At 43.0% G+C, this 22,740-nt stretch overlaps 3 protein-coding genes across 5 annotated transcripts in view; 2 read left to right on the top strand and 1 right to left on the bottom strand.

Annotated features, from left to right (window-relative positions):
- The window catches only part of ppp1r21 (protein phosphatase 1, regulatory subunit 21), a 24,060-nt gene extending 22,278 nt beyond the window's left edge, over window positions 1-1,782 (bottom strand). For both annotated transcript variants that reach the window (XM_031579112.2, XM_031579114.2), the window contains exon 1: window positions 626-1,782. In XM_031579112.2, the coding sequence (XP_031434972.1) occupies window positions 626-679 (54 nt within the window). In that variant the 5' untranslated portion in view covers window positions 680-1,782. The remainder of the gene's footprint in view (window positions 1-625) is intronic.
- A 2,087-nt stretch (window positions 1,783-3,869) lies between these two features.
- Window positions 3,870-6,349, top strand: exoc1l (exocyst complex component 1 like). Of its 2 annotated transcripts, XM_031579253.1 has the most exons (4): window positions 3,870-3,933; window positions 5,266-5,368; window positions 5,681-5,844; window positions 6,056-6,349. In XM_031579253.1, the coding sequence occupies exons 1-4, from the start codon at window positions 3,889-3,891 to the stop codon at window positions 6,314-6,316; spliced, it is 573 nt and encodes a 190-aa protein (XP_031435113.1). In that variant the 5' UTR covers window positions 3,870-3,888; the 3' UTR covers window positions 6,317-6,349. The 2 variants fall into 2 exon arrangements, with proteins under 2 accessions (XP_031435113.1, XP_031435114.1); XM_031579254.2 differs by lacking the exon at window positions 3,870-3,933 and having other exon boundaries at window positions 5,032-5,368.
- Window positions 6,350-7,827: 1,478 nt separating this feature from the next.
- Window positions 7,828-22,528, top strand: smc2 (structural maintenance of chromosomes 2). The gene is given in 26 exon segments (XM_031579265.2): window positions 7,828-8,150; window positions 8,482-8,631; window positions 8,741-8,863; window positions 8,961-8,999; window positions 9,099-9,209; window positions 9,447-9,491; window positions 9,629-9,862; window positions 10,487-10,636; window positions 11,024-11,072; window positions 11,075-11,172; window positions 11,174-11,269; window positions 11,515-11,674; window positions 11,953-12,070; window positions 12,697-12,835; window positions 13,752-13,871; window positions 14,063-14,267; window positions 14,719-14,854; window positions 15,501-15,625; window positions 16,244-16,437; window positions 17,315-17,458; window positions 18,599-18,793; window positions 19,615-19,815; window positions 20,431-20,547; window positions 21,126-21,286; window positions 21,495-21,642; window positions 22,098-22,528. Coding segments are annotated over 26 exon segments (3,606 nt in total). The 5' UTR covers window positions 7,828-7,982; the 3' UTR covers window positions 22,278-22,528.
- The last annotated feature ends 212 nt before the right edge of the window (window positions 22,529-22,740 follow it).

Below are 22,740 nucleotides of genomic sequence, written 5' to 3'. Positions count from 1 at the left end.
CAGTATACATTATTACACTTCTAGCGTGGTAGTGAAGTGGTGTCTGAAACAATTAAGGCCATATGCTGACACAGAAACTTGCAACAGCAACTACTCTGATCCTTTTTCCTGTCTCAAACAACAGGAAGGATCCGATTTCAGTATTATAGTCTACAGCAGCATGGACGTTTACAGTGTTTCAAAATAATACATCATATTCAACAGGTTTAAAACGGAGTTTCGACTTGACAAAACACCAGCAAAGCCTTTCCTTATGGCTATAGTCTGTCTAGTAGCAGAGGGCCTTGTCGTAGGCTCTCTGGTAACTAGGCTCAAAAGTCAAAAGAAAACGCTCTGAATCCCCGTGATGTCAGCTGACCGTTTCAGTTTTTGCAGAGCAAGCAAATTCGCCACATTATGTAATTTACCTGTTTTTTTAAGACTGTTATGTTATAACATTATATATAATAATGTTTTTACAAAGTACAATATACGGTTAGAAGATAACAGGCTTAATACATTGTCCCAGCCAAGGTGTTGCTGAAGCGTTAGAAAGCAGTAGGTGTGATGTTTCCAGACAGTGCTAGAGAATTGACTATTCACAGAACAAAATTTAAAAAACGAGAGAGAGAGAGAGAGATGTCACCTTTGAGTACTCCTGGGCCAGTTTGGTATATTTTGATTGAAGGTCTGCTGCCATATCTTCTGCAACCTAGTTAGGCTAGCTCGCTATTACTGTTAGCTGACTATTTTGCTGCCTGCTGTCACTAATACCTAGTTTAACGATGGATGCCTTGCTAATGTTTCCTTCGTTTTTAGCAGGTTCACAATAACCGACGAGTTCTGTGTATGGACTTAACGTTTCCTAACAACACAGAATAATCGTGTTATTCGGTAAAGAGGAAGCAGAGAACCGGTCATACAACTGTTATGATGGAAAACTTACTGGTGGTTTACTATCGAGCTAGTTAGCTATGCTATCTAGCTAGATAGGCGAGGAGATTATTGTGAACTAGATAACGTTAGTTATATATAGGATAACTACTTAACCTAACGTTGAACCAAAATGCAGGTGAGGGAAACTAATCCGAAACGAAATAACGTTATCAGATACAGTGTACCTGCAAAATACCTTAATGATGTCCACAGATATCTGCCCGACTAAAAATGCAGCTGGGATGGAGACCAAGTAACGTTTAACGTAAGATTCGTCCTACTAATAGGTTTAGGCGAGTACTAGTATCCCTTACTAACGTTACAAACAATTACAGCAATCTTTTTCACTGTCAGTGAATTATAACCATTTAACCCTACTACCGGGTAGCTGAATCAATGTTAGCTTGCTGTCGTTTTATGAATGGCAGCCGTCACTGGCTAACACATTATGATACGTGAAACATTCTGAAATGGTATTGACAAGAAACTTTAATAGCCAGCAATCTAACGTTATAGAGACAAATATTAATGCTATAGCAGCCTGCTATCTTGCTACGTCTAGTCTGCTTACTTAGCTAGTTAGATTCGGTAGAAGTACATCGACATTTGTTAGCGAGGTGGCTAGCAAATTAATCTCAGTGCCCCTGCATCTGACAGGTCTGACAGTAATACCATCGATATTTTCGATGTCTTAATCCACAAATGCATTCCATCATTCAAAAGTCTGCGCCTTGACAAAACTGTAATGTTGGTTGTCTTGGCAGACAATGGGTCAAACGCCGATGTCGGCTGTTTCTGCAGCACCACCTATCCTTGTAGCTCCCATCAAACGTTGTTATGCTATCCAGCTAACTTGCTTGGTCGCGCTCACGTCCCGCTGTAATTCATTGAAGTTCAAAGTTCATTATGGGAGGGACAAGTGTAATGTTCTCTCAGTTGGTTCACATGTTAGGTCCAAACTCATTCTTCACATATTCTTTCTATGTAGATACATATGTCGAAGAAGAGAATGGTAATGATAACAATAATGAAAATGTCTTATTAAGATGATGTAATTATTAAGTCATCTAGGGCCCATTTTATCATAGTTCAGTGACCCGTAACATTTCTAGAGCATCTCTGGCTGATTTTTAGTGGTGCGTGGCTTGTTAGGTTAGCCACATCCCAGTTTTCCAGAAATGTTTTCATTAATATTCATTATTATTTCCAGAGTGCTTCATTAGGATGATGTGAGGTATCCTCACTCACTCACTCTCCACAGTGGCTTGATGAAGTGCGCACTGATGCTTTAGTTTCTAAAAAAATGATCGAGGAAGCCCACTATCCTTGCAGCCTTTCAGGCCAATTAACCAGGGTCCAGAAAGCCTGAATCAGTCACTTATTCTTCTGGCTCTACATATGATTTAGTACTCAGACTATCTGTGCTATTAATCATTTGAAAAAAAAAAAAATGTCTCTCATCATCAGGTTTGAGGCTGACTCCTTGATCCCTACATCTTGAGCAGTGCATCGCTGCAAACCAAGCATCCAATGATCGGTGTACAAGCTCTGTGGATGGTATTAAGGACAGTGACCTTTCTCTGTGAGTGACTGGAAACTGGAGTAATGCGTGCTTATTTAGTGCACCTTTCAGAGCTGGTGGACAGAACTAAGGTAAGGTGAGGTAAACTTTCAATGTAGTTTTTTACGCATACATTTATAGCTCTACCAAACCCTTTTCATGAGAGACACAGTCCTCTTTGATTTATTTCTTTGTTTATTTCGTCTGCAAATGCTGCAGTCTATTACAAAAACCAAGCAGAAAACAGCTCTCAGACAATGGCACCCACAAAATACAGAAGCCATTTCAGTTCTAAGGAGAAAGACATATGAAATCAAATTCATGTAAAGTCATTTTATTTATCTAATTTCTGATATAAATTGACTATTTAACACGTGAACAATCTCTTACTTTTTTGCTACCACTATAGTGCCCTTACCTTCCTCAAGAACATTTCTGCCTCCACATTCTTTCTCACCCATCATACTATTCCTCAGACAGCCATTTTCATAGATAAACACCGTAGGGAGGTGTTTTTCTGGATAGTTTGGGATGCAGCTGCTGTCAAGAATTCTGAGGAACTTAGTGTCCGGGAATTTGGGGGCAAGTCTTGAGAAGTGGTGATTCATGAGGAAGCACAATGGAATACTAAAAGAAAGAGAGAGCTTGTCATCATTCCTAGCAGAATAAACGCAATAGTAGGATATAGAACCAAAATGAAGACAAAAATACCAAAGGGTGATACATAAAATTATGCTCTCATCTGAGAGTTATGAAAACGGACCCTGGCCTGTAGAGGAAAAGTATAACTTTGACCCCTCTCCCAGCATGGGTAACCTCTTTAACATAATCTTCTCCAGTAATCTCTATCAGATGTCCAAATTTCAGTCCTTTCTTTCTTTTGGGCTGCCACACCTGACAGTCCCTGAACCTGATGGGAAAAAAATATTTCAGTGATACTTCGCCATCTTTTTTTTAATCTAAATAGTCTTGTCTTCTCTCATACTTCTTATCTATGTCATCATCATCAAAGTTGTCATCTTCTTCTTTTTCTTCTTCTTCCTCCTCCTCCTCCTTCTCTTCATAAGTATCTTCCTCCTCTTCATAATATCCTAATTCTTCCTCCATCTCCAGCCATGTATTATCCTCCTCCACAACTTCCCCATTAAAAAAATCGGAGGTTTTAATCGAATTAAGTATTCGGGAAAGCAGTAACTGCAGGTCTCAAATGTGTAGAAAATATATGTGTTCATTTTTCTGTGTGGATGTGTGATTCAAAGAATACCATGATATGTTCCATCCATATTATCTGTCACTGGGTCAAGATATTCATGTCCGTTTGTTGGTTCTTTGGAAAGGGTTGTAAAATGTCCTTTCCCCTCTTCTTTATTCAGCTTCAGTCGGTTATATCAAAAACAACATTTTAGTGGGACATGGTTAAGGAACAGTCCATTGTCAGGGGTGATACACAACAAAAGGTAGGCTACAGTTCATTACCATTTGTCTTCTATGTTATTAAAACAAATATTGGCAAGCCATTTTATTCTCATTGTTTGTCCTACACAAACATATCATTTTGGTCTAAATTCACTCTCACCTGCATTGTCCCCAAAAGTTATTTCAGTTCCTCAGATTCACTTGTGTAGCAATGTAGTGAATTATTTTAGAGAAATATTTGTTTACTTCTAAATTATGCCATTATCTCCATAATTCCAAAGTGATTGTTGAATTCTGAAATTCTGTTATGGCAACAGGTATAATATAATAATATTAGATTATGGTTAAAATTTATCAAAGATATAAAATAAGAACAAGTTTTGTTTTACAATTTAAGTACATTCATTACATCATTTTGGGTCCTATGAATCATCTGATTGGATATTTCAATCCCTCTCCATTATACCTAGACATAAGTGCATAAACTAGGAAATTACCTCCCCTCAATCTGCACCACAATCCCAAACAAACAACTCCTTAGCCTCAGACATTGATTTGTTGTCAATGTGAACCACACCTGTATGAGGCTATTGATCACAGAGTCTTCAATATCATGCATACACACAATAGCCACTTCTATATATTGCTTCCAGACAAATGAGGTTTCATGATTCGAAATGGGAAGGTGCCATGTAAGCCTGTTTGAATGCATCATGTGATGCATTCAAATGTTTTATGGAAAGCAAAGATGAAACACACATCCCCATTCAGGTGAAACACATTACATCCAAAGTGCTCTCACTCTACTCTGAAAGCAGATATTGAATTAGTGGACAGCAGAGTGACGAATTGAATAATGGTGTCAAAGTTCCTCCATAGACACTTTGAATGAAGTAATGTTCTCTGGTGTGAAGCTACAGTGCATCCTGCAGACACATCCACATGCACTGGCTTCTGTTGTCTTGAATTTCACTGGCAAAAAGCAGGCTAATGGCACTAAAATGCTTAATGGAGGTCAAATCTATTTGTATCCTGTCATGCCCAAAATGATTTTAATGGTCTCTAATTGAAGCTGCAATAATGCTGTATAAGATGGAAGAAATGTTTGATTGCCAAAGTTCTTTCCTTGTCCTCTGGGGGAATTTAATGAATATTCATGAATAATGAGAGAGAGAGAGAGAGAGAGAGAGAGAGAGAAGGACAGAGACAGAGTGGAGGAAAGAGAGTGAGAGAAAAAGAGAGAGGAAGACAGAAAGAGAACCACCACAAAAAAGATCCTGACTCAGGAGCAGCTGTGTCTTCATGTAATTGTCCCCTTTTTTAGTTTGTTGTGTCTTATCCTTTTTCTTTGAAACATGTCATCGCTGTTGAAGGAGGAGATGCAGAAGCGGTTGTTCTGGCCAGAGGGACAGACGTTGAAAGACTTCATAGAGATTGAGGAGCCAGTGCAGTGCAGGCATTTCCTCTGTGTCACAGGTAAATTATTATTTTTTCATTTTGAGTGCTAATGATTAAGGCAGTCAGTGCCTAAGATGACTAACTATTGTAAAAAGCAAAATGACAAAGGTTTATTGGATGAAAAAAAAATCAAAGGTTTATTAGATGAAGAAAATTAAATTGCAAAAGAAGCATTTCTTTCAATAATTGCTTGAAATTGTTGGATGTGGATTATTCAGTACTACCTTTTTAGAACAATGATAGAGTAAATATATCCATACTGTACATATGTTTAAAAAAAAAAAAAAAAAAAAAGGATAATGCAAGTCTTTGTGGTATGGTGGCTATAAGTGTTGAAGAACAAGGAGGTCCAGCTGTCTGTGGTGCAATGCCGGAAGCGTCAGTCATCTCGCAAAAAAAAGACCAAACAGACTTTTTTATTGGACTCCTACCAGAAGATTGAGGTGTGGCACTTGCAGGATCTTGCGCTGCTTGATGGAAGAAATCCTGACATAGTGAGAGCCTAAGTATATTTATCTATTTATCTGTCTGACTGTGTGTTTGTACGTTTGTATGTATGTCTGTCTGTCTTTCTGTCTGCAGTGTCCACATATGTTGAGTAAGCCTGATGCACACTGCAACCACTTCACACAAAAAGTACTAAAATAAAACATCAAATCCCATCCATCAAATGTACATCTCTTCCTCCTCTTTCTCTCTTTTTAGGACGACCCGTGTTTCCTGATGCATTTCACTACCGTTCGTTTTGTTCGGGCAGTCAGCTGCGCTGCAAAGTACTCTCTAGCCCGCTCTCTGGTGGCCCTGAGCAGCTCACATTGCCAGTCCCCTCTCACTTTAAAGAACTTTGACCAGAACTACATCCAATCTGCCGACAATTTCTTCGACCATGGAGATTGCATAGTGTTAACGAGAGTCTGCTTTTATGCTTTAAACCTTGTGTGGCTCTCCATGTGCCCCGCACCTTAATGTTTCCAGTGCATTGTTGAAAAGGTGTCACAAGTCTGGAGCAGGAACTCATATTAGCATTTTACAGACATATATACATATATACATATAATTATATGTCTATGGTTCAAACCTTTCCCCTTGACTGGGACACTGGACATTGCTGTTGTTTTTAACTATAAAATAGTATGTATGTATTAGCCTCATGTCAATGCCCAGATAGTGCAACATTTCTATTGAAAATGTGACCACTAGAACTCTGATATTGTCACAAAGTTCTGGAGTTGTCATTTGTAAACGTTTTACTTTTCTCTCCCCTACACACTATTCAAACTTGTCATATTACACAAAAGATTAAAACATTGTGAAGGCACAGCAGATGCTTATCTTCCGGATGACATGACACACCTAATGTCTTCATCCTGCTCTATCCGTCATGTCATATTCTGGTGAGTTTCACTTTATTGAGAGCGCCCTAACAAACAATCTCACCATGTGGTATGTCCACTGTTCTGCTGCTGACTGAAAACCTACTGATATTTTGGTCCTCCGTCTTTGTTTTATCTCCTCATCCTGCTTATACACATATCGGCTGTATGAAATCGCACATTGGCTAGCTACCCTGTACATATTTGATTACTTGTATCCATTTACATTTACATTTACATTTAGTCATTTAGCAGACGCTTTTGTCCAAAGCGACGTACAAGGGAGAGAATATTCAAGCTACGAGCAATAGAACCTGGTGTAACAATAAATAAATACTACTTTACATTAGAAATATAACAAAATGAAATAAAAAGAAAGAAAGAGTGCAGAAGTGTAACTGCTGTAATTGCAAGTTACGCACTAGTCGAAGTGCCAGTTAGGACGGGAAGTGCTCTCTGAAGAGTTGGGTCTTCAAAAGCTTCTTAAAGGTAGAGAGGGACGCCCCTGCTCTGTATCCATACTTTTTATACAGCATGTTGCTTCCATAAAGTATGTACTCTTATTTCAATGTATAGGCCTACTTCCCTGTTAATTTGTATCAATTTGTAACTGTATTTAATACAAATACAAATAAATCCATTGTAATGTATTAAATGCTCAGCATCAGACAATTTTAGGATTGCCCAGGCAAACTGCAATACAACGTGAACAACTCCAAATGAATTACACTTAATGCTCTGGCCCTAAGTCATATATATTGCGGTTAGATCATTGTCCTCATTTCACTCCAAACACAGAATGCTCTTCTATTTTTTTTACAGATCCTCCACAGGTGGCAGTCTCGAGCACTGTTTTGCCAATCAAGCCCCCTTTTCTTGGAGAAATTGTCCTGCTTAAAAATAACGTATTTTCTGAAATGTAACAGTTCTGAAAGTCACAACTGACAGCGTTGTATGAAGTTCGAGGTTAACATTGTATACATTTAATGCGGAAATATTTTTTACATTTGTGACGTTTACTGAGATGAACAAAATTTAAAACAGGCGCAGATAGGACCGCAAGAAGACGCTCCATGCCTGGCGCCAAAATTCAAGTTCAAACAGTTAGCGTAGTGGCTTGTTTACGTGGTTCGTACAAAAGTGTGATTAGAGTATTGTCTTTCGATAATATATATTTTTTCAGGATTCAGACGAAAGGTTTAACTTGTGTTTGGTGAGTTATAAGGAATCGAAAGCGCATCAAGAAAGCTAGCGTCAAAATGCACATAAAATCCATTATTTTAGAGGGTTTCAAGTCCTACGCAGAGAGGACAGAAATCAACGGATTTGATCCACTTTTTAATGCAATCACTGGATTGAACGGCAGTGGGAAATCTAACATTTTGGACTCCATATGCTTTCTCCTTGGAATATCCAATTTATCTCAGGTAAGTTGTAAGCTGTTGTTACACTGCAGTCTGTCAATGCGTTAACTTAGTTAGCTACTGGGAAGCTAACGTTAGATAACAATGTTGCTAGCTCGCATAATTCGCTTGACATCTCACTAGCCAGCTAGCTAAATTGACTAACTAACGTTAGTTGACTGACTTACTTACTGTGACCGTAATTTAACTGTTATCATCAGACAGTGTTAATTAACAAGGTGAGTTATTGTAGTTATCTTGTAACTGCAATAATAATAATCTTTTTGGCGATAGTCAAAGTTGTAAAAACCTTCAATAAGAGGTAATTTAAAAATGTTTGAAACGCCTGTTTTAGGTGAGAGCGACCAACCTTCAAGATCTGGTATACAAGAATGGACTGGCTGGCATCACGAAAGCCACTGTTTCAATCACGTTTGACAACTCCGACAAAAAGCAGAGTCCTCTTGGATTCGAGACGCATGATGAAATCACCATAACCAGACAGGTAAGGCTAGTCCCTTGCGAGACTTAGCATTCATCTATATGCTGTAACTCAAATGCCAGTCAACATTCATTAGATTGAGTGAGTAAGTGACGTGCGTTATGTACCGTAGGTGGTAATCGGGGGAAGGAACAAATATCTCATCAATGGGGTGAACGCCAACAATACTCGAGTTCAGGATATGTTTTGCTCCGTCGGCCTCAACGTGAACAACCCACATTTTCTCATCATGCAGGCAAGATATGAATCCCTAACAGAAACTCCTTATTTCACCACCTACACTACACTGTTCGCTGATAAACGTTATAGTATTATTGTATCTCTTGCCACAGGGGAGGATCACTAAGGTGCTGAACATGAAGCCACCTGAGGTGAGTCATGCCCTCACATTTGTGCAGTGGTCAATGTTGGATGACCAGGACTCACCAATCATCTAAAATGGATTTTCTTTGTTAAAATGGATTTTCTAGATTCTTGCCATGATTGAGGAGGCGGCTGGCACGCGGATGTACGAATGCAAGAAGATCAGTGCACAGAAGACCATCGAGAAGAAAGAGGCCAAGCTGAAGGAGATCCAGACGGTGTGTTTGCTAATCTATCTGCTGTTGGCAAAAGAGATTTTTATTTACACTTTTCAAATCTGCATTATTTATAACTATGAATGCATTGCATCAATTTGCAATTTGCAGTGACTGGACATTAAATGGTAACGATTTTATCATGTTTCGTCAGAGAAGTCTGATATACGTCTCCCGAGTTCACCTTAATGAATGTTTTGGCCGTGCCCTTAATTTGGTATTTGATTGTGTGTCCACCAGATCTTGGATGAGGAGATTACCCCAGCAATGCAGAAACTGAAGGAGGTTAGAAACCCTTGTGTTTCTCCAGTCACTTATTTATTTTGAATCCTCAAACATGAACTCACGACAATGTGTTGTGATAAAACTATTAATTGCTGGATGACAAACCTTCTACACCTCTTTTCTGAACCTCTTCTCAGGAAAGATCCTCATACCTCGAGTACCAGAAACTGATGCGTGAGATCGAGCACCTGAGCAGGCTGTATGTGGCCTACCAGTTTGTGTGCGCCGAGGAGAGCAAGCTCAAGTCGGCGGAGGACCTGCAGGGGATGCAGGGGGCCATCGGGGAACTGAAGGAGAGCATGCTGGAGAACGAGAGCAAAGTCAAGGCACTCTCCGTGGAGATCCAAGAGCTGGAGAGGAGTCGAGATAAGGTGAGAGAGACTGGGTGCTGTGAACTTACTCCAGAGATAAGGTGAGAGAGACTGGGTGCATCCTGTGCATCTTACTCCAGAAATAAGGAGAGGGAGACTGGGTGCTGCTGTGCATCTTACTCCAGAGATAAGGTGAGGGAGACTGGGTCCTGTGAACTTACTCCAGAGATAAGGTGAGGGAGACTGGGTGCATCCTGTGCTTCTTACTCCAGAGATGAGAGAGAGACTGGGTCCTGTGCATCTTACTCCAGAGATAAGGAGAGGGAGACTGGGTCCTGTCCTTCCTTACTGCACAGAGCATAAGGAGAGCGGAGACTTGGGTGGCATTCTCCCTGTGCTTCTTACGTGCCAAGAGATGAGAGAGAGACTGGGTCCTGTGCATCTTACTCCAGAGATAAGGAAAGGGAGACTGGGTGCTGTGCATCTTACTCCAGGAGATAAGGTGAGGGAGACTGGATGCTGTGCATCCTTTGAACTTACTCCAGAGATTCACACTTCCACAAAGTGAGCTGCTTCAGACGTGTGTCTATGAGATGAGGATGTGAGGGACTGGGTTGTGTTTGACCATGTTTGTCAAAAGAGTGGGGATGTAGACTGATGTGTTTTTTTTATTTGTACTCTCAGGAGCTGGGTGGCATCCTGAAATCTCTGGAGGACAGCCTGGCCGAGGTGCAGAGGGTAGACGCCAAGGCCCAGAGTTCGCTCGACGTGAAGAAGCAGAACCTCAAGGACGAGACCAAGAAGCGGAAGGATCTGGTGAAGAACATGGAAGAGGTGAGGGGTCAAAGGCCAGGGGTCAGAGGTTAGAGGTCAGAGGCCGTCCAGTCCTCACATGTGTCTCCGGCCCTCTGATGATACCTTCCTCTCACTTTGTCAAGAGTCAATCCCACTTAATTTCCATTTGAATTTGTATAATTGCCAATAAAAATCCATCCTTCAGACTCTTGTGGCTGATGCCAAGTTGAGTTGGGTGTGAAAGTAAGCCCCATAACAGCAAGCACTTTGGCAGCAGTATCTTGCCAGGTTCAATAAGTGTCATTATCATTTCTGTATTGGAAAAGGCATTCAGTGGAAGCCACGTATTGATTTGTGGTAATTGCTAGATGCCCTGGCTCCCTCGAGTGGCTCACGTGTACCTCTGCCACTCCCTCACACTCGCAGGACAAAAAGGTGCTTGCCTCCAAGGAGGCGGAGGTCTCCAAGGCGACGGAGGGGTTCGGGCGGTGCAGGAGGAGGGTCAGAAGGACGCCGAGGCCCTGGAGGCGGCCCAGCAGCACTTCCGCGCCGTCTCAGCCGGCCTCTCCACCAGCCGAGGACCGGGCAGGAGCCACCGCTGGCCAGGGGCAGATGATGGCCTGCAAGAACGACATCAGCTAAATGCGAGACAGCCGAGGCCCAAACAGGTGTGTTACTCCGGGCTGCTGCTCAATGACGGCTTATTTAGTCCTCCTAGTCACGGTCACCCTGCTCTATTACCTCTATCACATGGCAGCAGAGGCTCGAGTGAGGGCAGCGGAGAAGAAAAGCTGCATTTCATGCATGTTTGGTGTATTTGTGCGTTGAGCCATGAGATCTTTAATGCTAATTGTTGTTGCTCTCGCCCGTTGCTCGTCTCTTGTGTCTCGTCTCTCGTGTCTTGTGTCCATGTTCAGGCCCAAATGCGACTGAAGCACGCGCAGCAGGAGCTGAAGACCAAGCAGGCCCAGGTGAAGAAGATGGACAGCGGGTACAAGAACGACCAGGACGCGTTTGAGGCGGTTAAGAAATGCAAGGACAAGCTTGAAGCTGAAATGAAAAAGCTCAACTATGAAGGTCTGCATAAGCCCTGTTCAATGCCTGTCATATGGAAATAAGGCCTTTAAATAATTACCATGATAAAATACATACAACAAAAGACTAGAGGTTTGACCCTGGCAAGAATGGCAGCCAGCTGTAATGATGAAGCACGCCGTCATATACTAGCTTTAACACTAAAGGATGAAAGGGATTTACTAACAGCAGCAATGTCCACCAGTGGATTGAAATGCAATAATACGTTTGAATTGAAATCAATACATTATTAATTGATTACTGATTCATCATCGGCACAGACGGCAAAGAGGAGGGTTTGATTGAAAAGAAGAGGCAGCTGTCAAAAGAAGTCATCCGCCTGAGGGAGACCTACGAGACTCTGATGGGCCAGTTCCCAAACCTCCGCTTTGAGTATACGTAAGTCTGTAGTTATTTGTATTGTTCAGGGTAAATATTCCATCAATGCAGTACTGCAGTCCGTCCATCACGTTCAGAGTTGCATCACTGGGCGTTCAGTTGGTTGAGCCCACGATCATATCTGTGTTGTTTGAGTGTGTCTTGATCATGTCTGTGTCTGTTGATCATGTCTGTGTTTGAGCGTGTCTTGATCATGTCTGTGTCTGTTGAGCGTGTCTTGATCATGTCTGTGTTTGATTGAGCGTGTCTTGATCATGTCTGTGATTGATTGAGCGTGTCTTGATCATGTCTGTGATTGTTTGAGCGTGTCTGTGATTGATTGAGCGTGTCTTGATCATGTCTGTGTTTGATTGAGCGTGTCTTGATCATGTCTGTGTTCGATTGAGCGTGTCTTGATCATGTCTGTGTGTTGAGCGTGTCTTGATCATGTCTGTGTTTGATTGAGCGTGTCTTGATCATGTCTGTGTGTGTTGAGCGTGTCTTGATCATGTCTGTGTTTGATTGAGCGTGTCTTGATCATGTCTGTGATTGATTGAGCGTGTCTTGATCATGTCTGTGATTGATTGAGCGTGTCTTGATCATGTCTGTGATTGATTGAGCGTGTCTTGATCATGTCTGTTGTCCAGGGACCCTGAGAGGAGTTGGGACAGGAAGAAGGTGAAGGGTCTGGTGGCCAGCCTGTTCTCTGTCAAAGACGTGTCCACTGCCACGGCCCTGGAGGTGGTGGCTGGAGGCCGGCTTTACAATGTGGTCGTGGACAATGAGGTCAGTCTTTTAATACTCCATATCAACTCCATATCAACACCATATATTTATTAAAGTAACATTATGTAACAATTCTACCTTAAAATAACAGCTTGAAACAAAATTGTGCCGCTACAATTACTTTTAATATGGAGAATGGCCTCTCCGCCATTGCCATTGGAACAGCTTTTACTCGTTGGCGAGAGCTGAAAGACACATTTGGATACAAGTTCGATTCAGAGCTGGCCATCTTTTCTTGACTGTGTTAGCAAAGTTGTTGACTCCTCGCTAGTTTGTCATAAACGAGGAAAGCAAATTTCAACAGGTTTCGCTAGGTTTAGCCGCTAGGGGGAGCTCCAAGCCAAACACTCCTTACTGCTGCTTTAAGTCCAAAGTGAATTGAGTGCCACATGGTTTCATCAGAACATCTGACGGCTTATGATGCAGATAACATAGCATCCATTTCATACCTGTTCTAGAATAACATTCATTTATAATATCCATTTCATGCCTGTTGTAGAATAACATTCATTTATAATATCCATTTCATGCCTGTTGTAGAATAACATTCATTTATAATATCCATTTCATGCCTGTTGTAGAATAACATTCATTTATAATATCCCATTTCATGCCTGTTGTAGAATAACATTCATTTATAATATCCATTTCATGCCTGTTGTAGAATAACATTCATTTATAATATCCATTTCATGCCTGTTGTAGAATAACATTCATTTATAATATCCATTTCATGCCTGTTGTAGAATAACATTCTTAAAATGTGTTGAGAAGGCAATATAGCTTTAATGTCATACTAAGACGTAACAGCTGATCCTCATAGTTAGTTCCTCATAATCATGTCACTTTTATACCCCATCAGTGCAACAGTCCAGCAGTAACCCATGAACACACGGGTGAATCTTCCCCCTTTTAGGTCACTGGCAAGAAACTTCTGGAAAAGGGTGAACTGAAGCGCCGCTACACAATTATTCCCCTCAACAAGATAGCAGCCAGGACTCTGAACGACAACGTTGTGAGAAATGCAAAGGACCTGGTAATGTTCATCATCATCATTAATTAATTAATAATAGTCAATGAATGAAGTCCTGAATAAGCATGCACCTTCTTTACAAAATATAGTCTTTTTCATAAGGTCTTGTTGGAACAAGAACCTTCTTTTCTTGGTACATTTATGCCTCCATCAGAATGACTTGTTCTCTTAACCCTGAATGTTTTTGGCTTCAGGTGGGCCCAGATAATGTTCACACAGCGCTGTCCCTCGTGGGCTACGAGTCTGAGCTGAAGAAGGCCATGGAGTACGTGTTCGGCACCACGCTGGTCTGTGACACTCTGGACAACGCCAAGAGGGTGGCCTTTGATAAGCGCGTCAGCACCAAGACCGTGACCCTCGGAGGCGACGTGTTCGACCCACAGGGAACACTGACCGGAGGTGCGGCAACAAGCCCCCCAAACTCAGACATGACACACACACTTTGAGATCGTGTTACTATATACTTCTCTCATTATGTTGAGCACTAGCCGGGGCCGTGTAAATGGAGCCTGTCAGCTATTAGCGTCTAACGGCACATAATGCAGTGTTGAATTATTCACTCTGAAAAGATGATACACACACTCAGAGGCTTCCACTGAATAGGTGAATGATGGCACTTAGGAAGTGTTTACACACATAACACATTCCACGTTGAGAGCGGAGCGGGACTTGTGTTTCTGTGCCCTCTGGCGGTCTCCTGACTGCAGCTGATGATGTGTTTCAGGAGCACGGCCTCAGATGGCCTCAGTGCTAACCCTAACCCTCTGATGATGTGTTTCAGGAGCACGGCCTCAGATGGCCTCAGTAGTAACCCCAACCCTAACCCTAACCCTCTGATGATGTGTTTCAGGCGCGCGGGCCCAGACGGCCTCAGTGCTCTCCAAACTGGCGGACGTGAAGGACGTCCAGGACAAACTGACCGCTAAAGAGGCCGAGCTGAGCAGTTTGGAGAAGGAGATGGGTGGCCTCAGGACCACTGCAGAGAAGTGAGTTCTACTCCAGCTTCTGTTTAGATCCAACTGTAGTGGATACGATGAAGGATGATAAAGATAAAGGCCTAATATAAATTCATCTTTAAGAATATCATTAGCGTTCATATTTATGAATTTGAGACTGCTGACCTCTTCAGCAGCTGGAGAGTGGTGCCTTAATGTTCTCCTGTCTTCAGTTAGTTCTTATTTGGCGCTGTCTGCACTAGGGCTGAACGATTTATTGCATTTGCGATATGATAGAACGTGATTTTCTAACCGCAACGTTCGCGATTAAAAACGTGATCTAAATTACTTAAATGCACAGTGGCAAAGCCACCGATTTGTTGTTCTTGATTCTGTAATGAGCAGTTAAATAAAACCTTTAATTGTGGGAAAGTGTTGGTCATATTGAAATCATTCATTACGATTTGTTGGGGGAAAAAATTAGGATAAAATAAAAAAAATCGCATATTAAATCGCAATATTGGGGGGGAAAATCGCAATTAGATTATTTCCCCAAATCGCCCTGCCCTGCCGTCCTCTACGTTTCCCAATGCCTCCCTCTGCCCTGCCCTGCCCTGCCCTGCCCCTGCCCCTGCCCTGCCCCTGCCCCTGCCCCTGCCGTCCTCTACGTTTCCCAATGCCTCCCTCCGCCCCGCAGGTACCGTCACCTGAAGCAGCAGCTGGACCTGAAGAGCGAGGAGGCGCAGATCCTGGAGACCAAACTTCAGCAAAGCTCCTTCCACCAGCAGCAGGAGGAGCTGGACGCTCTCCAGAAGACCATCGGTACAAACATCAAATCCCACACTCTGTTTACTGGTTCTTGTAATCCTCCCAAACGGCTCATTCCATGGCTGACTAATCTGATCTGAGTCTCATTAGTCTAATCCGTTACCCTTTAACATCTCAGTGGTATTATGACAGACAGAGCCATAGCTTTGAAACCCCTTTCTCTTCTGGGGGTAATTGATCCTTGAAGTCTTGCGGCATTCAGACCTCACTGCATTGATGTGCTCTTAAATAACTACTTTGAAAATGAAATAGAATCTATGTAATACTGGGCACACAATACTCTATGATTTATAGACCCTTTTCATTTAAAACAATTGAGATGGTAAATGGCCTCACATTTGATGAATTGGCACTGAATGGCCCAAGCCGTGTTTCTTCTCATTTACATTTACATTTACATTTAGCAGACGCTTTTATCCAAAGCGACTTACATATGTGCGACTTACAATGTATACACATTTTACATTTTTACATTTACACTGATGGCACACTGCACATCAGGAGCAATTAAGGGTTCAGTGTCTTGCTCAAGGACGCTTCGACAGGGAATCGAACTAGCAACCTTCTGATTACTAAACGACTTCTCTACCACTGTACCACTGTCGCCTTTAGAGGAGAGCGAGGCCACCCTGCAGAAGACAAAGGAGATCCAGAAGAAGGCCGAGGAGAAATACAAGGTGCTGGAAAACAAGATGAAGAACAAGGAGGCGACGAGGGAGAAGGAGCTGAAGGCCGCCCAGAAGATGCTGAACGAGGCCAAGGGCAAAGCGGACGCCTACAACAAGAAGCTGAAAGAGCGGCAGCAGGTACACTTCATCTCCATCAGTCAGACTTCATCTTCATCAGTGCTCACACAGGGACACACACACACACACACACACACACACACACACACACACACACACACACACACACACACACCCATCCTACGGGGAGAAGAGACTGGGATATTGATCGGGTTCTTGACAGGTCTTCCCCCCAGGCCATGGTTATTGGCAGGCATACTGCTCCTGTTAGCGGTTTCGGTGACACATTGGTAAATCGCCTGAGGAGGAGGGGGTCCCGTTCTACCTGTAGGCTTTGGGGAGACCCTGCTCTCAAGGGCTTGTTTTGATGAGGTCACGATGCTGTGTGTTTATGGCTTCAGCACGCTGTTATTTACAGCTTTTGACTCAATTTCTCCCTTTTCATCCATCTTGTGCTCGGAGAAGTCTGCCCGGGGCTTGAAAAAGCACCTTGGAAGGAAAAATCCATACTGCAGGCAAACAAACTTGTGATGGGCCACAGTAGAATGTCCACAGTAGAATGACCGCTGTGTGGTTCTCTCATTTGAACTTTCTCCATTCTCCCTTCTTCCCTCTCTGTCTCTGTCTCTGCCTGTCTCTGTCTCTCTCTCTCTCTCTCTCTCTCTCTCTCTCTCTTTCTTTCTGTGTCTCTCTGTCTCTGTCTCTCTCTCTCTCTGTCTCTCTCTGTCTCTCTGTCTCTGTCTCTGTGTCTCTCTCTGTCTCCCTCGCTGTCTCTGCCTCTGTCTCTGTCTCTCTCTGTCTCTCTATCTGTTTCTGTCTCTGTCTCTGCCTGTCTCTGTCTCTCTCTCTCTCTCTCTCTCTCTCTCTCTCTTTCTTTCTGTGTCTCTCTGTCTCTGTCTCTCTCTCTATCTGTCTCTCTCTCTCTCTGTCTCTGCAGGAGGTGGACACCGTGTCCCTTGAGCTGGAGGACCTGAAGCGGGAGCAGGCTGGCTACCAGCAGCAGATTGAGGCAGTGGATGAGGCCCTGAAGGCCGTGCAGGAGCAGATCGAGGCCATGTCCGTGACCGTCGCAGCCAATAAGGTACAGACAACAGGAGGAACACATTGTGCAGGGTTTGCACTCTCATTGTGTAGGGTTTGCTTACCTTTTGTTACCGTTTGAATATGCTTTCATAGGCCATTGAATGCTGGGCATGTACAAAAATCCCATATTTTCAAAAAGTTATTTTGAGAAAATGAGGCAGAACACCATCACAAATGTTTTATATGTTAAGAACAAATATCTAATCTTTCCAAAAAAAAAAGTTTCATGTTGGTAAATGCTGTCATATTTTTGCTATAGCATGCCAAAAATTGCACAAAATGGGTTTTCATCCATTTTCAAGCTTTAATATCTTCCAGACCATTCATTACATAGGGACAGTTTTTTAATACAATATACAGAGCACACATAGGAAGGCCTGTGTATAATATCAAGTCTAGCTTTAACATTGAGCTTTCCACAGGCCTTCAAAGATGCTGCAACAAAGCGTAGAGTAAAAAATTTCGCACAAATTCGAGCACCCCGAATACTATGATATACCCAAGCCAAACCCTTGGAAGTCCATAATCTTCAAGTAATGGGATCAGATTTTAAGCCTAGAAAGTTTGAAGGAGCTAGCTTAAATACTTTTCTAGTAATAGCAATTTGAAAATGGCTCTTCAGAAAAAGCTGCTAAAAAAGCGTCTTAAGTACAGGCACCCCCTCCCGCTTAAAACATCTTTTTGTGACAAAACTATTGGGAGTAGAGAGCTAATATTTGGGACTATACCTATTAAGAAGTGCATGAACAACCTTGAATTTCTTCAGCCAAATCTGAGATGGTCAAGTGGGGAATTTTCCTTAAATTGGTACGTTTGGCGTTGAATGACTCATTGTGTTTCTCCGGGCTCACACATTGAAGCTTGAATTTTTCTTTGACTGTCATGAAGGCCATGGTGCAGCGGAGTGTAATGTTGTTTTCCTCACGGGGACACTGTGTGTGTGTGTGCAGGAGTGTAATGTTGTTTTCTTCACGGGGGGACTGTGTGTGTGTGTGTGTGTGTGTGTGTGTGTGTGTGTGTGTGTGTGTGTGTGTGTGTGTGTGTGTGTGTGTGTGTGTGTGTGTGTGTGTGTGTGTGTGTGTGTGTGTGTGTGTGTGTGTGTGTGTGTGTGTGTGTGTGTGTGTGTGTGCGCGCGCAGGCGGCGGTGAAGGAGGCGCAGGAGGAGCTGACCCGGCAGAAGGAGGTGATCCTGGGTCAGGAGCGGGAGATCAAGGGCAAGACGGGCGAGGCCAACCGCCTGCGGGAGCACAACAACGAGGCGCAGCTCAAGATCAAGGAGCTGGAGCACAACATCAGCAAACACAAGAAGGACAGCTCCGATGCAGAGGCCAGGGTCAGTACACACACACACACACACACACACACACCAATGTATACCACAAACACACACACACCAATGTATACCCCACACACACACACACACACACCAATGTATACCACAAACACACACACACCAATGTATACCACAAACACACACACACACACACCAATGTATACCACAAACACACACACACCAATGTATACCACAAACACACACACACACACATACACACACACATACATACATACATTGATCACATAGTGCTGCTCTTGACACCTTTTGGATGTGAAATGCGTACTCCTACGGACATGTAGGTTGGACTATAACCGCTCTTATTGGTGTACGTGGTATGACATGTAGGTTGGACTATAACCGCTCTTATTGGTGTACGTGGTATGACATGTAGGTTGGACTTATAACCGCTCTTATTGGTGTACGTGGTATGACATGTAGGTTGGACTATAACCGCTCTTATTGGTGTACGTGGTATGACATGTAGGTTGGACTATAACCGCTCTTATTGGTGTACGTGGTATGACATGTAGGTTGGACTATAACCGCTCTTATTGGTGTACGTGGTATGACATGTAGGTTGGGGTAAAGCCACTCTTATTGGTGTATTTGGTGTGACATGTAGGTTGGGGTAAAGCCGCTCTTATTGGTGTACGTGGTATGACATGTAGGTTGGGGTAAAGCCACTCTTATTGGTGTATTTGGTGTGACCATTTTGTTGGAATATTAGCCTAGCGTTACTTTAGCACTGAGGCTTGGAGATTGTCTCTACTCTCTGTGCTCCTGACCCTTGACCTCTGAGTGCGGACGTGTCCTCCCAGGTGGCCCGGATGCTGGCGGAGCACGAGTGGATCACCTCCGAGAGGCACCTGTTCGGCCAGCCCAACTCCGCCTACGACTTCAAGTCCAACAGTCCCAAGGAGGCGGGGCAGCGCCTGAAGAAGCTGGAGGAGACCAAGGAGAAGCTGGAGAGGAACGTCAACCGGCGCGCCATGAACATGCTGAGCGAAGCCGAGGAGAGGGTGAGTTTTATTTATTATTATTATTTTTATTATTATTATTATTATTATTTTACCTAGTTGCTTATGGTCACAGACAATGTCAGCACAATGCACTCAACATCAATGTAAACCAATCAAAGCATTAAAACAGACAGATTTTGACCGCTTAGCAAAGCTAACTCATTTTGAAGACCTCTTTTGCATGCTTGCTATTTCAGTAATATATGAAGTAGTCTGTTCTAGTAATGTTCCTGCAGAAAGGTTCAGCTGCGAGTGAGCCTCACTTCACACGACATGAAACATGATGTCCATGCAAGTTGATTGTTGCATAAAGCAGTTACGCAATAGTCAGGTCTTCAACTAACCTCTCTGAAGTTTCACAGCAAGACTCTGTCTTAAAATATGTTTGTATATATTTCTTAAACTTCTTAGACCATTGCACTGTTGCACTGTTTGTTTTGTATTGTGTTGTAATGTATATTTTGTGTAAGCACATTGAGAGCCACTTTACTTCACCAAGTTTTGGCCAATAAAACCTGATTCTGATTCTGAAATGCCTGGATAACACTAGCTTGGTAATTTTGCCTTTAATATTGTAGTTTTATGTGAAACTTGCTTCTTTTTGGCCCCTTTTAGTACAACGACCTTAAGAAAAAGAAGAGAATTGTGGAGAATGACAAGGCCAAGATCCTTGAGACCATTAAGGAGCTGGATGAGAAGAAGAACGAGGCTCTGAATGTGGCCTGGCAAAAGGTATGACAGATTTAGGCCGAGTGTATCAATGCATTTACATTTAGTCATTTAGCAGACGCTTTTGTCCAAAGCGACGTACAAGGGAGAGAACAGTCAAGCTAAGAGCAATAAAGAACATGGTAATAAATACTACTTTACATAAAAAAACGACCTAGAAAGGAAAAAGAAGTGCAGGAATGTAACTGCTGAAGTGCAAGTTAAGCGCTGGTTAGGTGCCAGTTAATGTATCTGATCACCTACATGATGCTTCCAAGAAGATGCTCTTACTCTGTGCCAGTGGCATTACGGAAGCCTGATTGGCTGATGTTGGGACTAGATGCACTCTGAGGTGTTTACTGAAGCCTGATTGGCTGATGTTGGGACTAGATGCACTCTGAGGTGTTTACTGAAGCCTGATTGGCTGATGTTGGGACTAGATGCACTCTGAGGTGTTTACTGAAGCCTGATTGGCTGATGTAGGGACTAGATGCACTCTGAGGTGTTTACTGAAGCCTGATTGGCTGATGTAGGGACTAGATGCACTCTGAGGTGTTTACTGAAGCCTGATTGGCTGATGTGTTTCTTGTTTGGATGAACAGGTGAATAAGGACTTCGGCTCCATCTTCGGCACCCTGCTGCCCGGTTCCGACGCCCGGCTCGCCCCGCCCGAGGGCCGCGGGGTTCTGGACGGCCTGGAGTTCAAGGTGGCTTTGGGCAACACCTGGAAGGAAAACCTGACAGAGCTCAGCGGAGGACAGAGGTGAGCCGACGAGTCTCGATGAACGACTCTTAAACTCGTCGTCGTGCAAATGATAAATGATGTCACGGTGTCAATACTGACTCTGCTGATAGACCTTTGGATGGTTAAACGAACAACATCTGTTCCATAAGAATGGCCCGTTATTTAGGGTCAAAGAACGGATCAGAAGAATGCTAATGCTAATGCTAATGCTAATGCTCCCCTGCAGGTCTCTGGTGGCCCTGTCTCTCATCCTGGCCATGCTGCTGTTCAAGCCCGCCCCCATCTACATCCTGGACGAGGTGGACGCCGCCCTGGACCTGTCGCACACACAGAACATCGGCCAGATGCTCCGCACACACTTCACACACTCGCAGGTCTGCGGAAATAGTCCTTTAAATTATTACATTAAATATTTGAATTATGTTTATCTTTAAGTCCAGCTAAACAATTTCAATCACAAGTAACATCAAGTGAATGAATAATTAAAGATTAAATAATACCACTGGGGGGGGCGGGGGCGGTTGGTTACGGTATTATTGCAAACTGCAGGGTGCCATTCTAGGTGGCCTTCAGGGAAGGTTATATACGCCTGCAGCCCCAGTGACCAAAGTACAGGCCAGGTGTAGCAGGAGAATCCATTTAAAAGAAGATCAGATACCCCAGTGAGGATGGCAGTTTGACTTCTGGGATTTAAGGACTTTAACTAAATTGATGGTTCACATTCGCAATAAACCACTTGGTTGAAATCGAAGGGTCTTTGGATTATGTTGATCTAATATAACTGAAAATGAAATCAAACTTGCTTTCGCCTGTGTCTTTGTGTTCCCAGTTCATTGTGGTCTCGCTGAAGGATGGCATGTTCACCAATGCCAACGTGCTCTACAAGACCAAGTTTGTGGACGGCGTGTCGGCAGTGTCACGCACAACCCAGGTCCAGGAGGGCAAAGGTCACGGTCAGAAAGCCCAGGACAAGGCCAAACTCAAGGAGAAGAGGCAGCGCAACCATTAACTAACGTTTAACTAACGTTTCTCCACTCTATGTTTGTGTCATGTCTCTTTTTTTACGTGTTGTATTTGTTTCGTTTCCATTTCTGTGTTTCTTTAGCTCTGAAACTTTGGATGTTATTCAGAGTACTGTTCAACAGTTTCCATGCTAAATTATGTCTTGACCATCTTTTTTTGGTAACGCACATATGCGATTTTATAACATTTGTATTTCATGCATCCACTCAATTTAAATAAAGTTATACAAAAACATGATTACTCTTCTGACTGGTCGATTCGTTTTCTGTACAAGGAAAAGGGGAATTTACTGTAACCACAATTTATAGTTTTGACCCCTGGGTAAAAACAATTGCAGTATCATTATAGCCACAAGGTGTCGCACTTTGACCAAGGAAGAGTTCTAGCAACACATTCGGAACAGTCGAGGTTCTCCCCACTGAGTGCATCTGCTTGTGAAGCCAGGGAGC

Source organism: Clupea harengus, chromosome 13 (assembly GCF_900700415.2).
Source record: "Clupea harengus chromosome 13, Ch_v2.0.2, whole genome shotgun sequence".
Classification (NCBI taxonomy): Eukaryota; Metazoa; Chordata; class Actinopteri; order Clupeiformes; family Clupeidae; genus Clupea; species Clupea harengus.
The sequence above is the reverse complement of the archived record's forward strand: the minus strand, read 5'-3'. Positions and strand labels throughout refer to the sequence as shown.